Source organism: Ursus americanus, chromosome 13 (genome assembly GCF_024610735.1).
Source record: "Ursus americanus isolate L20-20 chromosome 13, mUrsAme1.1.p, whole genome shotgun sequence".
Lineage (NCBI taxonomy): Eukaryota > Metazoa > Chordata > Mammalia > Carnivora > Ursidae > Ursus > Ursus americanus.
This window is the reverse complement of record NC_142139.1, coordinates 55850464-55877184: the sequence shown is the minus strand read 5'-3', so window position 1 is coordinate 55877184 and position 26721 is coordinate 55850464. Positions and strand designations below refer to the sequence as shown.

Below are 26721 nucleotides of genomic sequence, written 5' to 3'. Positions count from 1 at the left end.
GACGAGATTTGACGTTCAGCAATGTGGACTTGAATGGCCTAATATTCTGGAGAAAAGATACAGCTAGATCATTCTATGATACTTTTCCCCCCAAAATATTTCTGGTTCCTAGATTTTATGAGCAAGAGGCTGAGAAACTAAGCAAAAAGTGGTTAAGAAACTAAGTTGATAAGAAAAGCAGTCAGTAGTCTCAAAATGCAGGGAGATAAAAACTAAATTTCAGCACTCAACAAAGAGGAGTCCTAGTAAACACACAGCTTTCTACCAAAATCCTCAAAGGCTATGCCCTAAAAATAAAGTAAGTCAAAATATAGACTACCTCTTAGAAAGTCTGAAATCATGCTGCAAATTCTCTTGATCTTTAATGGGATCAATGTAATTTGCTCCTAGACTACCTGTCTACCAAGAAAAAAATTAAATACACTATGGTGAAGATATCAACATCCAGAGCATCTATAATTTTTGTATACAACATCCAGCATTCAATCCAAAATTACAAAGCATACCTGAAGTCAAGGTCAAAAGACTGCAAAAACAAGAGAAAAAAAACAGGCAAAACAAACAGACCCACAGGTCTGTGTAAAATATTTAGGTATGGATTTTACACAAGTGATTAATATGTTAAAAAAAAAACAGAGAATTTCTCCCAGAGTATAGCAATTTATAGGAAATTAATCAAATGGAAATTTGATGGCTGAAAAATAACTGAAATTCAAAACTTGATAGAAAATAATGAGATACCATTACACACCTGTTGTAACTGCTAAAATCCAAACTACTGACAACACCAAATGTGATATGTATGTGGAGCAATAGGAACTCTCTCATTCACTGTTGGTGGGAATGCAAATGGTACAACCACTTTAAAAGACAATTTGGCAGTTTCTCATAAAACTAAACATACTCTTACCACACGATCCAGCTACTACATTCCTTGGTATTTACCCAAATAAGCTAAAATAGACAAATAAAAAGAAAAAAAAGATTAAAAAACAAAAACAAAAAAACAGAGAAGAGCATAAGAAACATGAGGATCTCAGAGAAAAGATCTAACACATGTAGTTGGATTCCTAAAAGGAGAGGGGAGAGAGAATGACAGAAACAACACTTGAGGATTCACTGGTCAAAATTATCCCAAGAAGGGAGGGAGGGAGGGAGGGAAAGAAAGGGAGAGAAAGGAAAAAAGAAAAAGAAAACAAAAGAAAAAGGAACAAGAAAAATCAAGTCACAGTTCAGGAGGCTCTAATAACCCTAGCCAGGATAAATACAAAGAAAACCACACTTAGGCAACCCTGGTTAAGTTTCTGAAAACCAAATCAAAAACAAAGAAAAAATTCTTAAAAGAGTCCAAAAGGGGAAAAAATAAGACTCATAGCTGACTTTTCAACAGAAATAATGGAAGGCAAATTATACAAGAATTATATCTTTAAAGTGTTCAAGGGGGGGCGCCTGGGTGGCACAGCGGTTAAGCATCTGCCTTTTGGCTCAGGGCGTGATCCCAGCATTATGGGATCGAGCCCCACATCAGGCTCCTCTGCTGTGAGCCTGCTTCTTCCTCTCCCACTCCCCCTGCTTGTGTTCCCTCTCTCGCTGGCTGTCTCTATCTCTGTCAAATAAATAAATAAAATCTTTTTTTAAAAAAATAAATAAATAGTGTTCAAGGGGGGGCGCCTGGGTGGCACAGCGGTTAAGTGTCTGCCTTCAGCTCAGGGCGTGATCCCGGCATTATGGGATCGAGCCCCACATCAGGCTCCTCCGCCATGAGCCTGCTTCTTCCTCTCCCACTCCCCCTGCTTGTGTTCCCTCTCTCACTGGCTGTCTCTATCTCTGTCGAATAAATAAATAAAATCTTAAAAAAAAAAAAAGTGTTCAAGGAAAATGACTACAGGGGACCCCTAGGTAGCTCAGTTGGTTAAGCAACTGCCTTTGGCTTAGGTCGTGATCCCAGAGTCCTGCTCAGCAGGGAGCCTACTTCTTCCTCTCCCTTTACCCCTCCGCCCTGCTCCTGCTCTCTCTCTCTCTCCCTCTTGTGTGTGCTCGCTCCCTCTCTTCCTCTCTCTCTCAAATAAATAAAATCATAAGAGAAAGAAAGAAAGAAAGAAAGAAAGAAAGAAAGAAAGAAAGAAAGAAAGAAAGAAAGAAAGGAAGGAAGGAAGGAAGAAAGAAAGAAAGAAAGAAAGAAAGAAAGAAAGAAAGAAAGAAAGAAAGAAAGATGGATGACTAGGGATGCCTGGGCAGCTCAGAAGATTAAACATCTGCCTTTGGCTCAGGTCATGATCCCAGGATCCTGGGATCAAGCCCCACATCAGGCTTCCTGCTCCGGGAGCCTGCTTCTCCCCCTCCCTCTGCCAGCCGCTCTTCCTGCTTGTATCGCACACGCACTCTCTCTGTTTCACATAAATAAAATCTTAAAAAAAAGAAAAGGAAAGAAATGAAAATGACTATAGATCTGGAAATATGTAACTGCAAATATATCCTATAAAAATAAAGGGGAAACAAAAATTTTTACAAACACTGAGTGAACTTATTGTTAGTAGTCAGTAATGAAAGGAAATACTAATGAGAGTTGTTCAGGCAGAAAGATAACTAACCCAGACAGAAACACGAAAATGCAGTATAGAATGAAAAGCAATAGAAAAAGTAAAGATGCAGCTAAATCTAAATAGACATTGACAGGGGTGCCTGGGTGGCTGTCAGTAGAGCATCTGCCTTTGGCTCAGGGTATGATCCCAGGGTCCTGGGATGGGACCCTCTGTGTTGGGCTCCCTGCTCAGTGGGGAGTCTGCTTCTCCCTCTCTCTGTCCCTCCCCCTGCTCATGTGCACACTGTCTCTCTCAAATAAAATCTTAAAAAATAAATAAATAGACACTGACATAAAACAACAATAATGTCTTGTGAAATATAAAATATATGCAGAATTAAAACAGACAACAACAACAGCACAAAAAGTAGAAGGGGGATAAAATGAGGTAAAATATCCTAAGGTCCTTGCATTTTCCATGAAGTTGTAGAAGTACAATTTATAGAACTAAAAGGTCAAGTATATGTGTTATAATCTCTAGAGTAATGCACCAAACAAAATATAAGACAGTGTGCAACTAATAAAGTACTGAGAATAGAAATAGAGAAAAAGAACAGCCATGACAAACAGAAAACAGATATAAAAACAGCAGATTTGAACTCAGATATATCAGTGATTACATTAAATGTAAATGGACTACATTACATGGTCTACAAGTCAATAAAAGACCAATGTGAAAAACAAAACTCATATATATGGTGGCTTTTGGCATAAAGAAAGAAATATATTTCAATATAACCGAGTAGAAAGTCCAGAAACAGATCTACAGAAATATATCCATTTGACAGATGATAAAGATGTCACTGCAGTACACAGGAGAATGGAAGGTTTTTCAGTAAATGATGCTGGATCAACTAGGCATCCATCCATATGGGGAAAAAATGGATCTAAATCTTTAACTTACATCACATATAAAAATTAGCTGCAAGGTAAATTATAAATCTAAATATGAAAGATACAAAAAATAAAAATTCTAGAAGGAAATCAGCTAATTTCTTCATGACCTTGAGGTACAGGAAGAGATCTTAAACAGAACACAAAAAAGACAAAAAATAAATGAGAAGATTAACTGGATTTCATCAGAACTGATGGCATCTTCATCAAAAGATTCCATTAAGAAAGTGAAAAGGCAAACCAGAGCAAGAAAAGACATTTTCAATACATACGTCTGGTAAAGGACTCTTAAGCAGAATGCATAAAGAACTCATAAAATAGGCAAAAAGCCTGAACAGGCAATTCAGAATAGACAATCCAAAAAGCCAATAAACATGCAAAAAGGTATTTAAACTCATAAGCCTTCAGACAAATGTAAAATAAAACCAAAATGTGAGAATACTGCATGCACACCAGAATAGCCAAAATTTTTAAAAATGAAAATATCAAGTATTGGTGAAGGTGCAGAGAAACTAGAACTCTCACACACTGCTGCCATAATGAACATGCTATAACCACTTTGAAACTATCTTTGACAGGAGTTGGTACTACTGAGATCCACTTACCCTATCATCTAAGAATTCCATTCCAAGGTATAAAACCTACAGAATTGCATATATAATGCGAGCTAAAATATAGGTACATGTAAATTCATAACAGTATTATTAGTGATAGCCAAAATCTGAAAGAAAAAAAAAACATCAAACATCCACCAACAATATATGATGAATAGAACAGAAAAACTGCAGCATATTTACACAATGAAACTACATGGCAATGAAAAGAATTACTGCTATATTCAGCAACACAGATAAATCTCAAAACATAAATGACACCAGACACAAAGAGTATAAATAGTATAATTCCATTTATATGAAGTTTAGATATCTGTAAAACTAATCGAAAGAAGTCAAAATAATAGTTACCTTTGAAACTGGAAGGGGGAATAAGGGAGAATTCTGAAAGAACAGGTAATGTTTTATTTTTCGAATGAGGGATAATTATGTGTGTGTTCACTTTGTAGAATTTCTACACATATGATCTGCTGATTGTTATGATGGCTAATTTTATATGTCAACTTCACTGAGCTAAGAGACACCCGGATAGCTGTTAAAACATTATTTATACATGTGTCTGTGAGGGTCTTTCCAAAAGAGATTAGCATTTGACTCAGTAGACTTAAAAAAGGTGACCTAACCAATGGCAAGTGGGCATCATCCAATCAGCTGAGGATCTGAATAAAACAAAGGGCAGAGGAAAGGTGAAATTGCTCTTTGCTGCACATGGAACATCTACCTTCTTCTGCCCTCAGACATTAGCACTTCCAGATCTGGAGCCTTGAGACTTACACCACTGGCTACCCTGATTCTCAGGCCTCTGGGTTTCGACTAAAACTATACCACCAGCTTTCCTGTGCTTCCAATTTGCAGACAACAGATTGTAGGACTCAGCCTCCACAACCATGTGAGGAAATCCTTCATAATAAATCTCTTTCTGGATATCTATCTATCTATCTATTATTAGATTCTATTTCTCTGAGGATCCCAATTATAGTTGTATACATCCCCATATTATATTTAAATTTTTAAGCTTACCCATATACAAGGTTTTCTTTTGGGATAATGAAAATGTTTTGGAACTAGATAAAAGTGGTAGTTGCAAAACATTGTGAATGTGCTAAATGCCACTGAACTGAACACCTTAAAATGGTTATGTTATATGCATCAACTCAATTAAAAAATAAAGTTACCCAAAAACTCAATTTCAACAATGTATAATTTATTAGACATTAATTACCACAAATATTAAAAGCTGTAATGCTAAACTTACCAACTGCTGTGTCACCATCTAACAAATTGTCATCTTCAGAAGTTTGAAAGTCCATAATAACACCTGCTCCATCTAAAAGCTCCTCATCACTACTTGCACTTGTTATACTGTTGTAGCTGTTTCTATAGTATCCTCTATGGAACAGCTGCTCAGACTCCATTTAGCTGTCTGATTATCTGAAAAAAAGAGGGAAAAATGGCTTTAACATTTTCCAATATCTAATAAAAATCACCTAGTTTAACAGGACAAAATGAAACTTCTGATTTCTATATTTAAAAAAAATACTAAGGTCATTCACTGTAACAATAGCTAACTATGTCTTTTGGGATGATTTAATAATTCTATTCTCACTATGCAGCTACAAAAAAGAATGAAGAACTTCTTTAGGTAGTGGTATAAAAGAATCTGCAAGATCAATTGTTAAGTTAAAAAAGCACAAAGAAGGGACACCTGGGTGGCTCAATAGCTTAAGCATCTGCCTTCGGCTCAGGTCATGATCCCAGGGTTCTGGGATCGAGCCCGCATCAGGCTCCCTGCTCAGAGGGAAGTCTGCTTCTCCCTCTCCCTCTGCCCCTCCCCATGCTCCTGCTCTCTCTTTCTCTGTCTCAAATAAATAAAGTCTTTTTTAAAAATAAAAATTTAAAAAAATTAAAAAGTACAAAGAAGTGGGGCACATGCGTGGCTCAGTCATTAAGTGTCCAACTCATGACTTTGGCTCAGGTCATGATCTCACGGATCCTGATATGGAGCAGGCATTGGGCTCTGTGCACAGCAGGGAGTCTGCCTGGGATTCTCTCTACCTCTCCCTATGCCTCTCCCCCTACTTGCATGACCTCGAGCACACCCACGCGCACTCTCCCTAATAATAAATCTTTTTTTTTTTTAAGTACAAAGAAGTGTTTAAGGTATACTATATGTTGGGGCTTCTTACCCCAAAAAAGCAGGGGAGTGGGGGGAAGGAGAGTAAGAAATACAGTGTATAATTGCTTGCGTACATATAGACTATGTCTGGAGGGATTTCTAAGAAAGTTGCTTACAGGAGAAAGGAACAAAATGGCTAAAGTACCAGGTCCAAAAGGGAGACACTTTTGTCCCTGTTGGGTGTTTTACAAGATGCAAGCACTAATTTTAAGATGCTGTGCTTTAAAATTTTTTAATATTAATTTTTCTCCTTTCATTATTTTAAAATTTAAATTTTCAGAGTCCATTGTCATATACCAAGCATGGAAAATACGATAAGTAACAATTTTCATTTTTTCAAAGCAGGTAATACCAAAAATGCTTATTTTCATTATTCTTACTCTCTATGCTTTAAAAACAATATTATTCCTAAATAGTTTGATTTTTTCAATACATCTTACTTGCTCAACATCTAAATGAGAGTTCAACATATTAGCAATAGACTTGAAAGGTTCATGTGAGGGACTTGAAAGACACAGTCATAAAAGCAGTCAAACCAGTAAGCCTTGTAAAACAAGAATTTAATATGTCATAATAAGTACATATGAAAATAAAAGATAATGGCACTAAGCATACTCCAATTCTAGCGCTGAGTTCTATACTGAAGACTTGAAGTGTTTAAGACAATCTCCTGTCCTCAGTAAACTGTCCTTCTGCACAGGGAAAAATAAACTCAAAGAGCTATAACAATTAAAAATTATTTGCAAAGATTTTACATATCTTTTTAGAAAAATAAAATATTGCCAAAAACTATTTTTAACAGATTTATTACTACAAACTTCCTAACTTAAAGACTACGTTAGAGAAGGTGAAGTTTCGAATACTCCTTGAGAGGATGTCTCTATTCTCAACACCTGGCACAGTGAGTGGTACATAATGTATGAGTAGTAAATGTCAAAATGTCAAATTGTTATTCAGTCAATGAGGTAAAAAAGAGAAATGTATTCAATTTTCAATAAACAAATGCTCTCTACAACAGTACAAATATGGTCTTGGGAGAATAACCAAAAACTAGCACATGGATTACAAAGCAGAACTTAACTGCTTTGCAACTTCATTAATGTTTTATGGTTATCTCTACCAAAGACAGCCTATGATAACTTATGGAGATCTGCTAGAACGTACTAACTAAGGCAAGAGCTCTATATTTAAGGTAAATGTTAGAATAGTATGAAAATAACTGTTCATGCTAAGAACTTCACAGTGTCCACAGAGGCAATAAAATTAAATATTATGGCTCTTGAATAAATACCCAAAAGCCTTTTAAAAAATAAGCATGTATAGGGGCACCTGGGTGGCTCGGTTGGCAAGCGTCTACCTTTGGCTCAGGACGTGATCCCAGGGTCCTGGAATCAAGCCCCACATCAAGCCTGCTTCTCCCTCTCCCTCTGCCTGCCATTCCCCTTGCCTGTGCGCGCGCGCGCTCTCTCTCTGTCAAATAAATAAATAAAAGCTTAAAAAAAAAATAAGCATGAACAATTCCAAGAATCATTTTAATTTTGATGTATCAAAGCACATATGCTAAGATTTTGGAAAGAACACAAATATTCTATTCTTCACTTCTTTACCTCATGATCAGACTAGCAGGGCTTAAGACATGTGATAACACACATCAATGAACGTCAGTTGGAAGCTACATATCACTAAGAAGTCTCTCTAAAATAATTACAAATGTCTGTGTACTGGGACCTCAATCAGGAAGTTCCAAGATATCCCCTCCATTTATTCCTAAAAGTGCCTCAAAAACCATTAGTGACAACTGGCAACTTAATTCTTTCAAAATGTTTAAAAAGCTTAATTTTGGGGCGCCTGGGTGGCTCAGTGGGTTAAGCATCGGACTCCCGATTTCAGCTCAGGTCATGATCTCAGGGTCCTGAGACTGAGGTGGGCATGGAGCCTGCTTAAGAGTCGATCTCTGCCCCGCCCCATGTGTGCCCCTCTACCTCTCCCTCTCTCCTCTTTAAAAACAAAAAAACTGAATTTCACCAATACCTCTGAGACATCTAGCCTCCACACCTTTATAACAAGAGCAACTCAACTCTGTTTCAAAAGTCTATTAAACTCAGGCCTGCATGGTTTATTATTTCTATAAATCTGTTAATTTATAAAAAATTACCCTTCTTATTAACCTAGGAACCTATAGAGCTGTATGCTGACCACTGTCAATAGCCTTGGAACATGGCTAGTTCAAACTGAGATGTGCTCAAAGGTAAAATACCTACCAGATTTTTAAGTCTTAATACGAAAAGAAAAAAAAAAATGTCAAATATTCTGCTAATAATTTTATGTTGACTCCATGTTGAAATAATACTTTAGATATATTGAGTTAAATAAATTAAAATTAATCTATTTTATTTTTACCTTTTTAATATGCCTAAAAAATTTTAAATTACATGTGGCTCCCATGTGCAGCACAAATATTTGTATTGAACAGCACTGCTACGCAATATCCAAAATTCTATGGGAGCATAAAGGAAATGTACAGAAGAACGCCAGATACCAGTGACAAACTTTTTTAAGCTCTAAACTCAATTCCCAGGCTTGCTCACAAAAGGTTATTTAAACCACAATACAGCAGCTGAAATTTTGCATATTAAAAAAATGAAAATACTACAAAGTTAGTCATCTTTTCCTTTTTAATGGTCAAACAATATATTTGAAATCCTTTCAAAACATAACAGACACACATTAGCCTGTGAATATATTCTTGCAGTTATAAAGATTAGAAATAACCTATGAAAATCTCCAGGAATAAAGCCTGGTCTACCGCAGTAAATTCCTAAATGATCTATGTACAATCACCTTGACCCCCTCTAATCTGATCTCCATACTGCAACCACCAACGTCTTTTCTAAAAGCAAGTCCGATGAGTAATCTCTCCCCACTCCATGGATAAAAGTCCTAATCACTTCTCACTGACCTTAGCACACCAACTCTTGAACATAGCAGACAAGACGCTATACAGCCTGGCCTCTGCCTAGTTCTCCAGCTTCATTTTGAAGTGTGTACTTCTCACGGTACTCTAGATTCATCGATCTTCCTCTCAGTCCTACTAGGCTGTTTCCTGTCTTTTTTTTTTTTTTTTTTTTTTTTTAATTTATGTCAGGAGAGAGAGCGCACACAGGCAGGGGGAGCGGCAGGCAGAGGAGGCAGAGCAGGCAGAGGGAGAAGCAGGCTCCCCGCTGGGCAAGGAGCTGATGCGGGACTCAATCCCAAGACCCTGAGATCGAAGGCAGGCACTTAACTAACTGAGCCACCCAGGCGTCCCATGGGCTATTTCCTGATTTATAGCTGCCTTAGCTTAGAACATACCCTCCCCTCTCCATCCAATTAACTTTCCTATGCATTCTTCAGATGTCACATGAATTGCCTCCTTATTTAACAAACTCTTTTTTTTTAAGGTTTTATTTCTTTATTTGACAGAGAAAGACAGCCAGCGAGAGAGGGAACACAAGCAGGGGGAGTGGGAGAGGAAGAAGCAGGCTCCTAGCAGAGGAGCCTGATGTGGGGCTCGATCCCAGAACGCTGGGATCACACCCTGAGCCGAAGGCAGACGCTTAATGACTGAGCCACCCAGGCGCCCCATATTTAACAAAATCTTAAACAGAGTTTACTATAGGTTTGACACCATCCTAAACATGGCACAAATTAACTTGTTTATACTTGGATTAAATATAATCACAATCCTAAAGCTTAGGTACTATCATTATACTCATTTGCCAGATGAGGAAACTGATGCACAGAGTTTAAATAACTTATCCAAAGTCATGGAACTAGTAAGGAAAGCTTCCCTGACCTACTTACTCCCGGGGCAAATTTTCACTGACTAGGTCAAATTTTCATTGTTAGTTCTTAGATCTCTCCTTTATATCACTTATTACAGCTATAATGTTATATTTAATTTATGTGATTATTTAATTAACATCTTTCCAACTACAATATATATCAGGAGGTCTGGCACAGTGTCAATTTTTGTTCAACATTGCATATTTGATGGTCATTAGCACAATACCTGGCATATATCGGGTGTTCAATTTTTTTTATTAAATTTTTTGAAGTAATTGTGATTTCACATGCAGTGGTAATAAATCATACAGAGATATTCTGTGTACCCTTTACTCAGTTTCCACCAATGGTGATATCTTGCAAAACTACAGAACAATATCACAATCCAAATACTGACACTGATAGTACACTCAAGATACAGAACATACCCATCACCACAAGGATGGCTCATGTTGCCCTTTTATAGCCACATGTACTTTCTTCCAACCCTACCACCACCCCATCCTTAACCCCCTTCCAACCCATAATCTATTTTCTATTCCTAGAATTTTGCCATTTCAAGTCTGTTATATAAATGGAATCATACAGTATGTTACTTCTGGTGATTAGCTCTTTGCACTCAGCACAATTCTCTGGAGATTCACCCAGGTTATTGTATGTATCAACAGCTCTTCCCTTTTTATTGCTGAGTAGTATTCTACGGTATGGATGTACCATCGTTTAACCACTCACCCACTTTAGACTATCTGGCTCTTTTCTAGGTTTGGGGTATTATGACTCAAGCTGTTATAAATATCCATGCACAGGTTTTTGTGTGAACTTAAGTCTTCATTTCTTTGAAACAGAAGTCAAGGAGAGCAATAACTGGGTCATATGGTAATTGCATGTTTAGTTTTTGAAGGAATTGCCAGTTTTACATTCCCACCAACAATAAATATATGGGTGATCCACTTTCTTCACATCCTTATCAGCACTTCCTATTGTCACCATTTTTTTTTAAAGATTTTATTTATCTGAGAGGGAGATAGAGAGCATGTGCAGGAGGAAGCAGGAGGCAGGCAGGGGGGTGGGGGGGGCAAAGGGAGAGGGAGAAGCAGACTCCCCACTGAGCAAGGAGTCTGACTTGGGGCTCAATTCACGAGCTGAGCCAAAGGCAGATGCTTAACTGACTGAGCCACCCAGGCACCCCATCACCATTTTTTATTTTAGCCATTCTGATAGGTGTGTAGTGATAATTCACTGTAGTTTTAGTTTGCATTTCCCCAATGGCTAATCATGTTGAACATCTTTTTACGTGCTTATTTGCTATCTCCCTATCCTCTTCAGTGAAATGACTGTTCATATATTTTTCCCATTTTCCAATTGGGTTGCTTTTTTACTGCTAAGTTTTATACTTTAGAATATATATTCTAGATGCTAGTCCTTTGTCAGATATGCTGTTTGCAAATATTTTCCCCCACTCTGTAGCCTTTTTTTTTTTTTTAAAGTAATCTCTACACCCAACGTGAGGCTCAAACTCACAACCCAGAGATCAAGAATCACATGCTCCACCAACTGAGCCAACCAGGTGCCCTTGACTTCCTTCTCTTTGATAGGGTCTATCACAGAGCAAAAATATTTAATTTTGATGAAGTTCAATTTATCAATTTTTCCTTTATGGATTATGCTTTTGGTGTTATCTAAAAAATCTACCTCCCAAAGATTTTCTTCTCACAGTTTTTTAGTTTTATATTTTATTTGTAAGTCCATGATCCATTTGACATGAGTTTTTGTATAAGGTGTTAAGACACAGGTTGAAGGTTTTTTTTTCTTTTTTCTTTCTTTCCTTCTTTACTTCTCTCTTTCTTTCTTTTTCTTTTTTTAATTGTTTGGATGTCCAATTGTTCCAGCTGCATTTGCTGAAAAAGGTTATCTCTCTCTGAGGTTTTTTTTTTTTTTTGCCTTTGTCAAAAATTAGTTGGGCATATTTGTGTATGTCTATTTCACCGTTCTGTGTTCTGTTTCACTGATCTACATATCTATACCTACAGCAATACCACAGTCTCAATTACTCTAGCCCTGAAATAAGCCTTGAAATTGGATAGATTAACTTGTCACACTTTATTCTTATTTTTCAAAATTGCTTTGGCTGTTCTAGTTTTTTTGTCTTTCCATACAAATTTTATAATCTTACCTATATCTACAAAAGCTTGCTGGAGCAGTTAATATTTATGCTATGAATAAATAAGAAATGCATAACAAATGAATGGCACATCTTTACTTGGATGCTATATGCAAACTCTAATTCAACAAAACTGAAGCTGAGTAAGTATTTGCCACAAACTTGCTTGTCCTCCTACACTCCCTATCTCAGCTTACAGGACCATCATCTCCTCGTGGGCAAAATTAGTTTTCAGAATCACTTATTAATTTATTTGACAACCATTTACTGAGTACCCATCATGTTTCAGGCACAAAGCCAGGTACTAGGGTAATGAGTAAAATATGGTCCCTACTCCCAAAGCAGTGAAGGTAAAAGACATACAAGTAACTACAGTATGGTATGACAAATATCACAGGAGAGGTATATACAAGGTATTTGATAACACTGAAAAGGAATAAGCATGCTACCTGGAAAAGTCTGTTGACATTTAATAAAGGGAATGTTTAAGCTGAGTATTGAAGCATGAGTGAACTGGGCTAACTATGAGGTGAAAAGTCAGTAGAGACACACAAAAAAAGTACATGCAAAAACACAGCAGAATAACAAAACCTGCTTAGGTAGCTTAAGTAAGAGGGGAACAAAAGAGTAGCTGGAGAGGTGGACATAGGCCAGATCAGAAAGGGAGGAGGTTATACGTTGTGCTAAGAAACTTATTTACTCATTTATATACATGAGAAACCACTAAGAGTTTTTAAGACAAACCATATGACCAAATAGGAATTTCAGCAAGCCAACAGTAGCAGCAGTATGGAAGACAGAAGAGCAAGAGACTGAATGGGGAGTTAGGTAACCCTAATTCCAGTAGAAGCATGTACAATCCTAAATATGAGATACTGAAGGCATAAATAACCTAAGACATCACAATATGGATTAAAAAGAATTCTGAGAAATATTTAAGAGGACATGGTATCTAATAAATTGTGAGGAACAGTGAAGAAAAAATTTAAGGTATCTGCTAGGTTTCTGACTTGACTAATTGATTCAAAACAGTTGAAAGAAACAAATTTCAGTCTCCTGCATCTTATGGGACTTAAGATCAGAGTGTTCTTTCCAACTATAGAATTACGCATCTAGGCTTTAGTTCTATTGGGCCAGACTACAATGAAGGGAATAGTTACCTTCATTCAGTAGACCAACCTCACACCCAAACTGCAGACACTAAGCAGAACACCACCAGAATTGGGGGGTGGGAGCAGAAATAGGAAGACCCTGTAAATTTGTGGCTAAGGGACTCACACAGCCTGACGTAGGTACGCCAATTTTCTATAGCTCCCAACAAAGTTTTGCCTCTCTTGTAAAGGAGACTAGGTAGGGCTAAGGACCATGGCTAAGTTTCAAAGATGTATCAGTCATTTATCTGGCTGGCCAGTAAGCTAAATAGAAAAAAAGGCACAATCTCAGTGGAAAAAGGAAAGAAAATCCCAAATATTAGCAACTAGAGAGATGGACAGAAGTTTCACAAACAATGATGGCAGAGAAGTAAAATTCTGACTGATCTAACCATTTGTGTGTAAGGAGCATTTTCATGTTAATACTTTCCTTAAGCATCTCATATAAACATTCTAACTATTGCTAAGTACTGGTCAACAATCAAAATGTGACAATGAATTTCAATATATCACTCATTCATTTACTCATGTTTATGGAATAGCTACTAATGTATCAGAAATTGTAAAAAATATAAACACAATTTTTATTTCTTTTAAGACTTTATCTTTTTTTCAAGTAATTTCTACACCCAACATAAGACTCAAACTCACAACCCCAAGATCAAGAGTCACATTCTCTCCTGAAAGAGCCAGCCGGGTGCCCTTAGACACAATTTTCCTTACAGCTTTCAATAAAGTTCAGCATAAACTGCATTACATACCATCCTCAAAAGGGATGCTGTAGAAGGTGATGTATACAGCCACACAATAAGAAGCAATACATGAGAGATGTCACAGAAGACATCAGTAGTGTTTTAAGAGCTCAGAAAAAAGAGATCTCATCCCAGTGTGACTGATGGTGGGAAGCCTTCTTTGGAAAAGACACACTTGAGTTTGACCTTAAAAGATAAGTGGGATTTTATGGGACAGACATGGGAGAAGTTAACTGAAGCAAAACTACTGACATGAATCAAGCTAAGGACCAAGAAGGCAACAAAAACATTTGAAGATGAGTATGTGTACAGAATACAAGTCCAGTAAAAGGCTTCACGGTCAAATAAGTTTGGGTAATAGAGCATACCCTATTCTAGAATTGTAATGGCTAAGAGCATAGGAAAAGCTCTTGAGAAAACCTGTGGTAAACACTAACTTCATGAACAAAATTTATGAAAAGCTTCTCAAATTTATTTTACCAAAGAATGACCCCTCCACCCCATACATCATGAAACTTAGGTCAGAACATCACAGTAGTAAGAAAGAATTTATTCTGATACAAATTGTCACCACATACAAGATATGACAATAATGAAACTGATTTCTCCCAAAAGCAATATTACTCAATATTCTATCTCTACTATTAAGTTAGCTCCCTGTCCAAATTGCTGTGCTTATGTTTTTCTTCAAATAAAGTATTAAATGAATAACCCACTAAAAGAAGTAGCTGTCTTCTCTGAAGAAAGTTTCCTAGACTCATAAAATTTTTTGGAGTCATTCAAAAGTTAAATACTAGATAGTTTTAAAAGTAAAACACACAAAAAGGCTTAGACTATAAGAAAAAAAAGATAGGTAAGCAATAATCCAACAAAAAGATGATGTGGAAAACATACACTTTGAAAACTAAATAATTTCCATGATTGTACAAGACAGAAACTGTTCCACTACTTCTCAAAAGGGCAAAAAATATATTTAACTGATTCCAGTCAAAGATGCAGATCAAATCTCTCTGTATTTCAGCAATGCAAATGGGCAGTTTCCCCACATGGGTTGATCTTACATTTTACTTAACTGAAGTAACTAAACTACATTTAACTTAACTGAAGAACATTCATCTTTAAAAATCAAAATGAATCATAACCACAATGTTTATATACAGGTGAATGTGCATATGAGAAAACACACACACAAAAGAGTTTATTACAGTAGAATGAAGGTTTCAAAAATTATTTTCCAGAGTTTCTGTAATTTTACATTACTTTTATACTTGAAAAATAAATGAACATATGATACTATGTCTCTCATCCTAACTTTTCTTCTAACATTTTGACTAGTCTTACATGAAACATTTTGCAGCCATTGAGAGCAAGAGCTCTCAAGTGATACTGCCAGTTGTGACACTTACTGAGACCTTGGACAAGTTAATTAAATCCTCTGTGCCTCAGTTTCCACATCTGTATAACAGGAAAACAAAATACAATTTCCTGGGTTTGGTGTGATAATTGAGATAATCCACAAAAAAACACTTAGAAATGATCCAAAACCACAGAAATCACTCAATAAATATTAACACTTATTTTATCATATGTTTTAGATCGCTGCTGACAAGTCTGACTAGAAACTCAGATGAAAGTTCTACAAAGCAGTGAGTGGCCAAATGCCACAGGATACTGCTTTGATATTTGACCCACCACAGAGATCAAATCTGGCTTCCTGAGAGGTCTGAAAAATATTACCAACATGTCACAGGACAGGAAATGTAAAGCCTATCACCAACACAACCTGGAAAAAGGCCAATTTATTAATATAAAATCATAACCTCAGGAAATCTGTTCCCCTGAACGTACATACCCAGTACCAAGTTGGACTTTTACATTCTTAATGAACTATATATAATTGAAAACACATGCTTAAAACACAATTTCCAAGATATAAGTACTATATAGTTATATTGACCTCTTAAAATCATTTGACCCATTTTCCAAGCAAAGAATCAGTCTTTGAAAAGTGTGGGAGGTAGGGTGTGGGAGGGTGATAGCATGGATTCTGCCAATAGCAGCTGTTTCTATCAACCAGAGGTCATAAAAGCATACTCAATTTAAGAAAATATCTGTAGGTCACACACCTAATTTTTAAGCCACACTATGTAACAACAATAAGCAGTACCTTTTAAGATGAAAATCAACAATATATACATTAGCATTCTTATATGTACTCTTGAGCTGCACAGATAGTATTTTCTAGTGACTCACGAAGGCACATAAAATTGACTGACATCAGTTAAACTATTTCCATACCGATCTCCTCAAGAAAAGAATCTTGTAAATTAAATTAAACTGTTCAGAGATGAAAAGCAAAGCATTTCTGGAAAGATTCAACAATCAAGGACACAAGCCACAACGATGCTGCAGTAACTACATTGCATGGCTCAAAAAAGTTTATAGTTTGCAGAACTGAACTTTCGAATTATCAAAAAAAAAAAAAGAGGGGAGCTGATTCAATTCTTATAAACAAGGGGTTTTTTCCCTACAAAAAAGAAAGAAATCTCAGAAATCTTATACGTGTTTATAATGTCTAGGTAATTATCCTTCTGTGCTCCAGTTTTAAATACTACACAAATAAAGCCTAGTATATGCAAAATTAATATGAGATTCTAAGGTAGTTCCTGATCCAAGTTTAAGATCAAAACAAATGTTACATACATACACAAACTATGTCTTGATATACACATAAATTTAGACTAAAGATAGAAAAACTGAATATTAACTTAAATGTGGGCAATTTTAGCAAAAGTAAAACCCACTCTCTGAGTTCAATATTAATCTTTTCCTGGGACCTACTTTCACTCTATTAAAAGGTCTTTTCGACGGTTCCTAAAGGAAACAGGAGAAATCTTAAAGAATGTCCAAGGGTATATACCTAATCAGTGTAGGTCTGATCATGTAGGTATCTAAGACAAACCAAGACGAGAGCCCTGGCATCACAGTTGACCCCAAATCCGTGAACATGACAGCTAACGAATCTTCACTCATACAATGCAACTCACCTTGCAGCTCAGAGGCATAGCAAAATCGGTGGCTGTTTTTTGCGCTGCCTTTGGATTCTGCATCTGTTTCAAACCTAAAAACCTAGCTGCCCTGGGAGCTCCACCTGAAGAAAGCTTAACACAACAAAAACTACTCCAATTTAAAAGATACCTTGGGTTTTCTACTGAAGAGGTTATGGAAATTTTGCCAGGTGGGACGTTTTTTGTCCTCCTTCAAACACGGGAGCAGCATTAAGTTAAATCCGTTTCCTTTGGAGGGCCCTAAAGTCAACTGCTTCCACCCAAAATTAAAAATAAAAATCTCCAACCTCAATTCCCTCTTAAAAGACTAAAACTGAATCCATGCTCCAACTCGGAAATGAGGTAGAACGCCTTTCAACCCACCACACCCTCCTTCCTCGTTACGCAGCCCAATTCCCATCCGCGGGCGAACTGGGACTGTGAAAAAGGGGCTGTGGGTTACGGACCAGACCTGCCCCGAGCCACGGAAGGGGAAGAGAAACAGCGGCAGAAGGGAGCCCGACAGGTGCGTCTACGCGTGACGCCACCGCGTTGACGTGAACGGCCGCTCAGCGTCTGGCCGCCGACTACCTCCTCCACCGGCCGCAATTGGAGCCGCGTCCGCGCCTATTGGGCAATGTGGGAACGGTGGGCGGGCCGGGGCTGGGGCGGCAGGAGGAGGAGCCAGGCGAGCTAGCCAGCCCTGAAGGGCCGCGCTGGGTGTGAAAACCTTCCCTGGCTGTTAGCTCACGTCACTCATGCTTTGCTGTTTGCCCCTCTGGTGACCTCGCGAAAGGACGGGAGGCGGCCGCCTTTGGGGAAACATTCTCCGAAGGCCGCAGGCGCGCGCCGTCCCAGCGTCCTCGGGAACTCCGATTCCACCTCTGCAGAAGACCCGGAGCAGCGCGTGAAATCGCGGCTAGCTTCGATCCCGAAAGCGAAAGGCAAAAGCAACCGTCCACGAGCGCTACTTCTAAAACAGATTGAGAGAAATGTCCTTCAGCACCAAATGATGTCTGTGTTTCTAAGTCGCGAGCAGGAATGCAGCGGGGCTCACGGCGCCTTTTATGTCGTTGCGAGTTATGTGCCCAACATACATGCAGAGAGAACGGATAACCCAATTTTAGCTATTACGCAGTTTCAGAAAATAATGCTTGGAAATTGTTTGGGGGGAAATATGTAATTTGAGGATTCTACACGGCCGAATTGAATCTATTTACTTTTAGCAAACGTTTATTAACGTGTGCCAGCCAAAATTCAGTAAGCCCGACCCCCGTGCTCAAAGGGTTTATATTCCAGTACAATAATGAATGACTGCTCAAGAAAAGGAGCACTCTTCTGAAAGAGTAGTGTGGGAAGAAAACTTTGCAGGGGAGTTGACATCTGATCTGGAGTTAGAAAAAAGTTGAGGCGCGGGAGGTGGGGGGGGGCGGGGAGCTAACAGTATCTGGTAGAAACCTCAGGCAAGGGAGGAAGAAATCTGAAGTTAGTTATATGTTATCCTTACTTGAATATAATGTGCAAATTGTAGTATGGAGATAATGAATTGAGGTGATGAACTGAGGCGCCTGGGTGGCTCAGTTGATTAAGCATCTGCCTTCTGCTCAGGTCATGAACTCAGGTTCCTGGGATCCAGCCTGCCTTGAGCCCCGTGTGGGGCGCTCTGCTCCTGGGATTTGGCTTCTCCCTCTCCCTCTGTGCTCTCTTCCTATCTCTCAAGTAAATAAAATCTTAAAAAAAAAAGAAAAAAAGAAAAAATATCCAAACGTCCAGAAAACTTGAAAGAATAGTACATTGCATGCCCATATGCCATGGTTTTTCATTTAAGGTAGATGATAAATACTAAAAACTTATGTTTGTGATGTTTCAATTCAACTTAAAATAGCTGAATACGATATTGATATCATGGCCATGACAGGATCAGTCACCTACATTCAAAAATTCTGCTATATTTGCTTCACTATATTTGGATTTTATTTTCCCTGAAGCATGTGAAAAGTAGGATGCAGACATCATACTTTACTCTTAGATACTTCAACATGCGTCTCCTAAGAATAACAGCTTCCCCAACACAAGAAGAATACCATTATCACAACTAGGAAAATTAGCAATAAGTCCCTGATAGCTAATAACCAGTCCATATTTAAATTTTGCCAGTTGTGAAACAAATCTTTGCAGCTTTTTTGTTTCAGACCAGGATCCAATCAGGTTTCAAGCATTGCATTTTGTGTATGTTTCTTAAATTTCTTTTAATCTTCAACAGCTCCTTCCCCAATTTTTCATGATATTGATGTTTTTATTAAGGAGACCAAGGTTGCGGTCTTACAGAATGTTGCACATTAGGTTTTTTTTTTAATTAAGAGTAAGCCATGGCTATTCTGGCTGACTATGTCCCCTCGAAAAATCCCCCCCACCCCATAAATATGACTTCATTTGGAAATATGTTCTTTACAGAAGTGATCAAGGTAAGATCTTTAGGATGAGCTAATTCAATACAATTAGTGGCCTTAAGAGAAGAGACACAAAGACAGATGGCTACATGAAGATGGAGGCAGAAATTGGACTTAGGCTGTCAAAAGCGAAAGAACAATTGGGGCTACCAGAAGCTGGAAGAAACAAGGAAGGATTCTTCCCTGGAGCCTTTGAAGAGAGTATAACCTTATTGACACCTTCATTTTCAGACTTATAGACTCCAACACTGAGAAAATAAATTTCTGTTGTTTTAAGCTCCTCAGTTTGTGTTACTTTGTTACAGCAGCCTTAGGAAGCTAATATAATGACTTTAAACATTTTGAAACAGTGCAGAAAATACAAATCGGTGTTCTGCACAACCTTAGTGTCACTGTCCACAAAAAAATACTATTCAGTATGTCTTGGGTAAATTTCCAGGAACTTTCTAGGCATATACAAAGATATTATGCATATAAAAAGATGGAGGAAACTTTATTCACCAGAAGCCCTGTTGAGATACATGCTTTGGGTTGGCCAAACATTTTGATAACTGTTTAGGGTAGAAGACCCTAGATATGTATCAGCTGGTTCCTAGAATTCAGGGAAGTACATGAAGCTGCTTGGCATGAAGTAAGAAGACTTTGTTCTCCTTTTGAGAGGGGAAAGGGAAGAAAAAGAGCCAGGATGCCCCAGGGAAGGGTTGGAGTAAAGTCTTGGAGAAGAGTTTGCCATCAAGTGTTTTACAGGGGGGTGTGCAAGAGAACTGTGTTCTTTGCTTCCCTACCAAATTTTTATTAAACTGCATATTACACACCAGTGCTTTTGACTATGTACACTTCTTGGGCCCTCCAGTATAAGAGAGTAATGAATATCTGACTTATAAATATCTTGAATCTTCAAGGCACATAGCACTCAGCAAGCATTAGTAACAACATCCATCTCCTTTTTGATAGCTACATATAACAGAAAAGGGTTTTAATCAGGGTCCTGGGACAATATATTTGTGGTTGCAGGACTGAGGTCCCTGCTTTCTTACTAGATATTGGCCAGGATTGCTTTTAGCTCCTAGATACCATCCTTGATTCCTACTAATTCTATGGCCCTCTCACCACATAACAGCTTACCCGTCTTCAAAGCCAGCAGGAGAATTTCTCTTGAATCTCTGACTTCTTTTTAGGGATCACCTAATTAGGTCAAGCCCACCCATCATAATCTAATTTTTTATTAATTCAAAGTAAATTGATTAATAACCTTATAATGGAAGTGAAATCCTTATATTCACAGGGCCCACACTGAAGGAGAGGCAATTATACCAGGTGTGTATATCAGGGCATGGGAAGCTTGAGGCCATCTCAGAATTCTGCCTACCACGATCCACCCTCTACCCCCTGATGATTTACAGGTGAAATACATTCTCCCTTTTCCAAGGTTCTGATTGGTCTCATCCCAATACAGCATCCGCTTGAAGTACAAAACCTCATCTTAATCTAAATATCATCAGCTCAAACTCCAAAATCTCTTCCAAATCAGATGAAGATGAGGCTCCTGGTTATAGTCTATTAATTCTTCATCGGTGGACCTGTGAAACTAAAGAGCCAAGTTACCTGGTTCCAACACTCCCAAAATACAGTGGTGGGACAGGTAGAAGATAACAGTTGCAGGCATTCCAGTTCAAAAAGAATAAAGGAATATAGGAGTCACTGTTCTCAAATGCACAGCCACCTACCAAAAGTGATGAAAGAGTGCTCCTTTCTTTCCTGATAGAGTAGTTGGTTTGGGGTTATTTTGTTTTGTTTTATGTTTTGTTGTTGTTGTTTTGAGAAAAGGAAATCCCTTTTATTACCCTCACCTGAGAGGGTTTTATGCCTTACTGCACTTAAGCGCTTAGTTTTTTGGCTCATTTATCTGTTTCTACTGGCTGACAACACAGATTCAAATCACTATATTCACTTCCTGATTCTGCGCTGGACCAACCCACAAATCACGTTTCTCTCAGTGTAGCTTTATATCTGAACCCCCTTTGCTCTTTCCTGTCACTAGGTCTTGTATAAAATTATAGCTAGGAGTTCACACATATTTCCATAAGTCTGACTCTCAGGCTACGCCACTTAAAAAGGCAAAACACTCCAAAAGTTCTTGTTATCTAATCCTGGAACAATGAGGTCTAGTCACCCAACATAAACAGTAATCAGTGGGCCACTCAAGTGACCCTTGTAGGATCAAGAAATTTAGCTTCTTATAATGAAAATAAACTGTACTCTATTATAACGAATATTCCACAGATTGCTAATCGGGTTTATATGGAAAACCTGAAGATTAAAAATTCTTCTAAGGACATATCTTAGGACCTGCCAAAATTAGGGATTGTCCCCCTTGTTGCCAGGAAAGTCTACACTGGTTTTGTTTTGTTTGTTTGTTTGTTGTTGTTGTTTTGAGTATAGAGTTAAAAATTATAGGATATCAGGCAAAAGAGGTCCACTGTTTTAAAGTTCTTTATAACGTACAGTCCCAGTAATATCCAAATATTACTTGCTTGGTGTTGTGTGGGGAATCACATTAATAAAATGATATCCCCCAAATATACTACCAGACAAGCTCTCCCAAAGGTCAGAGAAAGGCTAACATTCCATAAGAAGCAAGGAGGAAAAGAAAATCAACACACTTAAGATAGGGTACAAGTGGAGAGGAAAGACCCATGATTTGAAACATGCGGTAATGCAATGCTTATAGGTCCTGTCTCTCTTTTTGGCATATTAGCCTTCCTGTTGATGGTGAGGTAATTAGGACCAGAGTTGTTGTTTGAGCAAAGGTTCAGAGATGGAAGATGCTTAAGCCAATGACACTCTCACTCTACCAAACAGATGCAGGGACAAGAGTGCCTGGGCTTGCCAATTAAGCTGGTGAGCAGGTTTTGCACTTTTGGAGCAGGTCATGAGGGACACAGTATGAGTGTCACCACTTGGGGGCAGAATTAAGACCCATGAATGTTGAGTGTCTCATGTATATCGAGTGTATCATGAATATATAATGCTCAATGAACATTAGATGCCTTTGGGATGCTTAGTGCTTCATTAATATTGGGCACCTCTTGGTCTTTCCGCTGTTTCTACCTATGTTCACAAGTATATGCCCTGCTGACTTTATCTATCCACCATATGTTATAGGTTAGTAACTTTATCTGTGCTTAACACATCCTATTTCTTTTTTTCCGGGGCAGAATTGAATATTCTCAAGCAGTACAGTTCTGGGCTACAGAGTGGGTATTCTGCCCATGGTGTGGACGGGGGTGCTCACAATATAGTCAAACTTCTTATGACTCTTTCCTTGCTTTCATCAAGGTAGAATTCATGGAACCATGGTAATACCAAGCACAATATTATTTTACTTGGAACACTGTTGGACACGTTTTACAAGAGATTTACAGAAATTAGATGTTTTCTTCTCTCACTGCAGATACGTAGCCTAATTTTGGGAAGGAACATAGAGATTCTGAGAATAGGAGATAATAGTCACAGGCTATTAATCAATCATATCTGCTTACTATAATCCTTTTATAGATAAATCCTAAATCTTTTTTATGGTAGTGTATTAGTTCCTACATGGGGGATTATGCCAAGGATCTCTTGGAAGTGGGCAAGAATGAGTCAACTTGCATATTTTGGTCTCTGTAATATTGCTTATACTGTGGACTACCTTATTTCTTTACAGGAATGTGTTTATTTTAAAATCCATGATTTCTAACATACAACGATCTTGCCAGCAGTCCTCAACCTTCACTTTCCATCAAAACCACCTAGGGAGCTTCAAAAAATACTCTTGCATGGGCTCCACTGTCAGAAATTGTTTTAATTATTCCAAGTTTAGGCCTAAACATGCATATTCCTAATTATTTCCAGTTAATAAGCAGCATTCAGTCAGAACCAGAACTTTAGACATGAGGCAATCTATCTAAACAATATGCTACATTATACTTTGGTGATGTAACAATAAATTCCATCTAGGGAAGAACCTTCTCTATAATTCCTCCAGTATTTTTGTTAGAAGAATCTAGTGGTGGTAAATCTCCTCTTCAACAGACTTGGGTGTTTTACATGGTAAGGTCTATAACCAATGCCCTTGAACATTTTTTTTTTTATTTGTCCTAACGTGAATATTTCCAGCTTGCTCTCATTCCTTCTCAGCAAGTGTTATAGAAGGGATCCTGTTTGATTGGGGTTCTTAGCCGATCCTTTACTTTAGGGAAGATGGTTAAGAAGGAACTTCCTTGGGCTGAGATAATTCCCAATAAGGTGTTTTTACAGATCCAGCTGTGGGCTTTTCCTACGCAATAAAAAGAATTACAGTCAGCCTGACGTACTTTGCTCCTGGAACCTAAAGAGAACAGGAGTTTGCATTGATATGCTATTGCAACAAATTCCCACAAATTTAGTGGCTTGAAACAACACAAGCTTATAGTTCTGTAGGTTAGAAGTCCCAACTCAAATCTCATTGGCTAAAATCTAGGTGTTAGCCTTCTTCTAGAGGCTCTAGGGGAGAATCCATTTCTGTGCCTTTTGCAGCTTCTAGAGGTCACTTCCTCCATCTTCAACACATCTTCAACACAACAGTGGAGTTGTGTCCTTCTCATATTCTATCATTCTGAATTTTTTTCCATAGTCACATTTCCCTCTGATTCTGACTTTCTTGCCTTCCTCTTTCACTTTTAAGGACTCTTGAGATTACATTGGGTCCACCTGGATAATCCAGGATCATCTCCCTATTTTAAGGCCAGCTGATTAGTAACTTTAACTCCGTCTACAACCTTAATTCCCCCCTCGCCATGTAACCTAATGTAGTCACAGATTCCAGGAACTGGGGGGCAGGGACATCGTTGGGTGGCCATTATTCTGCCTACTATAGATTGCTTAATTTATCTTTTGACCACAGATGTAAGTATGCATTTTAAAAAGCCCTCAGTAGGGTGGGGTGGGTGGGGCGATTTGATAAAGGTGTCTAAAGCTACAAACTTTCAGTTATAAGGTAATTAAGTACTGGGGATATAATGTGCAACATGACTATAGTTAAGACTGCTGTACAGTATACTTGAAAGTTGTTAAGGGAAAAAAATCCTAGAGGTTCTCATTATAAGAGAAAAACAATTTTTTCTCTCTTCTTTATATGAGATCATGGATACTAACTAAACTTATTGTGAGAACCATTTCATAATATATGTATGATAAATCATTAAACTGTACACCTTAAACTTATACAGTGCCCTATGTCAATGATATCTTACTAAAACTGGAAAAAAAATAAACCCAAACAAACAAAAATTAGTAAGCCCTCAGTATATAGGAAATATTTGGAGGCATAGCAAAATAATAATAAAATCAGGTTCTTGTACTGGAAATTATATTTCCTTTGGTTAGAACTGAGCTGAAGCATTAATAACAAAACTCTACCAATACTCAAATTAGCTTTACTCCCTTCCCACTAACCAGCCAACAAAATCTTTAAGCCCTCAGGGAAGGGGAAAAAAGAATAACGCGCAGTGGTAAGAGTTTATCTATTCCAACCAGGTCTAGAACTGCTTGTTCACTAGTCTTGCTTGCTATCCTGGCAGATACAGAGAAACAAATGGTAGCAATTATCGGTGAATGGAGGTTGTATAAGTCGTTCCCTTCTGCCAGCAATTCTGTCACTCTGGGAGTGGCATGTTGTATCGTGCTATTTTACAGAATTGGCAAAAGAAGTCAAAAGGATATGCATATTGCTAGCATCCCTTCTACAAAGACTGTTGCAGTTTATATTCCCACCAACAGTCTATGACAGGAGCCTGAAAAATCATCTAAGGAGGTATCTGACTAGCCATTCTTCATGAAAGCAGCAAAAGAGAATTTACTTAGATTGGCGATTGGCAACGTTCTTATATTTCTTTGCTGTACAAAGGTACGTGGGTAGAACTAGAGTTATTGTGCATTCAGACACCAAAATTCCTACTAACTGCGGGTGGGAGGGGTCACAGGAGGTTAGCCTAGAAATGGGAAAATGAGGAAAACAAGTCTTTTGCATGGGTGGAGATTGAAGAGGAGATAAACCAAAGCAGATTGTCTCCAATTTGCCAGGTTAGATGACTTGCAGTGCCATCTTCTGGCAAAGAAGCCAAAATCATTCAATTTCCACGCTAGTGATAAAGTATTTTTTTTCCTTTTTCTTTTTGCTTTTTAAGTGTTTCTTAAAAGCATGGCTAAACCAAAAACTGGAAAAACTCTGAGAGGTCTTGGGTGTTGGTGTGTTGGAGAGAGGATGAGAGAGAAAGAAGCAGATATCTTTGAAGCAATGATCTGAATCTTTGACCTCTGAGGTTTCTGGAAAAATCTGTGGACACCCCAACGGGCCACGTACATTACACGTGCAACAGGTACAATCTGGAGTGTAACTTATGTTGTAGACAGGTCATCATCCTCCTTCAGCTTCATTTGGATTCTCCCGTATCTCAGGGGTACTCTAGGTGAGGCAATTCAGCCACAGGGCTATTCAGGACAATAGACCCTTATACAAGAAAATCTGTTTCTATCTTTGAAAGTCCTGCCCTGAAGTTCGACCATCTTTCAATATACCGGCAGGTAATTTGTTCACACATTGGATGTAAATGTGTAGAAAGCCACATTATAGTCTTTTAAAATTTTTGCAATACTTAAAAATAGTTTCTTGCTTTAATCATCCAAAATGTGCTAGAAAAAATCTCGCTTTTTAAAGCAAAATTACTTTTAAAAATGCGGGATCCCTAAGTAACAGACTTCACGTTAAAAAAAAAAATCCCTTTCTCTGTGTAGTATATGTGGGACAAATTTATAAAATTCCTATTCAAAATCAGCTTCTATTAGTGAGCTCTAGCCCTCATCTATGCTTTATTCCTTTCTTTCTTTTTCACCTTTTCCTTCTCCTGCATCATCTCCCGCCTGCTGTGCCTCGGCCCCGCCCATCCCCGCCCATCCCCGCCCCTCCGCTCCCATCCCTGCCCCTCAGCGCCACTCCTTCCCCGCCACCCCCAATGCGCTCCAGCTTCCGCGCGCTGACGTCACACGCC

General features: G+C 38.1%; 1 protein-coding gene across 3 annotated transcripts in view; it reads right to left on the bottom strand.

Annotated features, from left to right (window-relative positions):
- Positions 1–17752, bottom strand: part of CLCN3 (Cl-/H+ antiporter 3) — a 92935-nt gene extending 75183 nt beyond the window's left edge. Inside the window, exons 1-2 of one of the 3 annotated variants that reach the window (XM_045798665.2) lie at positions 17353–17752; positions 5345–5520 (exon numbers count right to left, since the gene is read on the bottom strand). In XM_045798665.2, the coding sequence (XP_045654621.1) occupies positions 5345–5504 (160 nt within the window). In that variant the 5' untranslated portion in view covers positions 5505–5520; positions 17353–17752. Of the gene's footprint in view, positions 1–5344; positions 5521–17201 lie in introns of all 3 variants that reach the window. The other 2 variants (XM_045798664.2, XM_045798668.2) reach the window with 2 other exon arrangements.
- Between the last annotated feature and the right edge of the window lie 8969 nt (positions 17753–26721).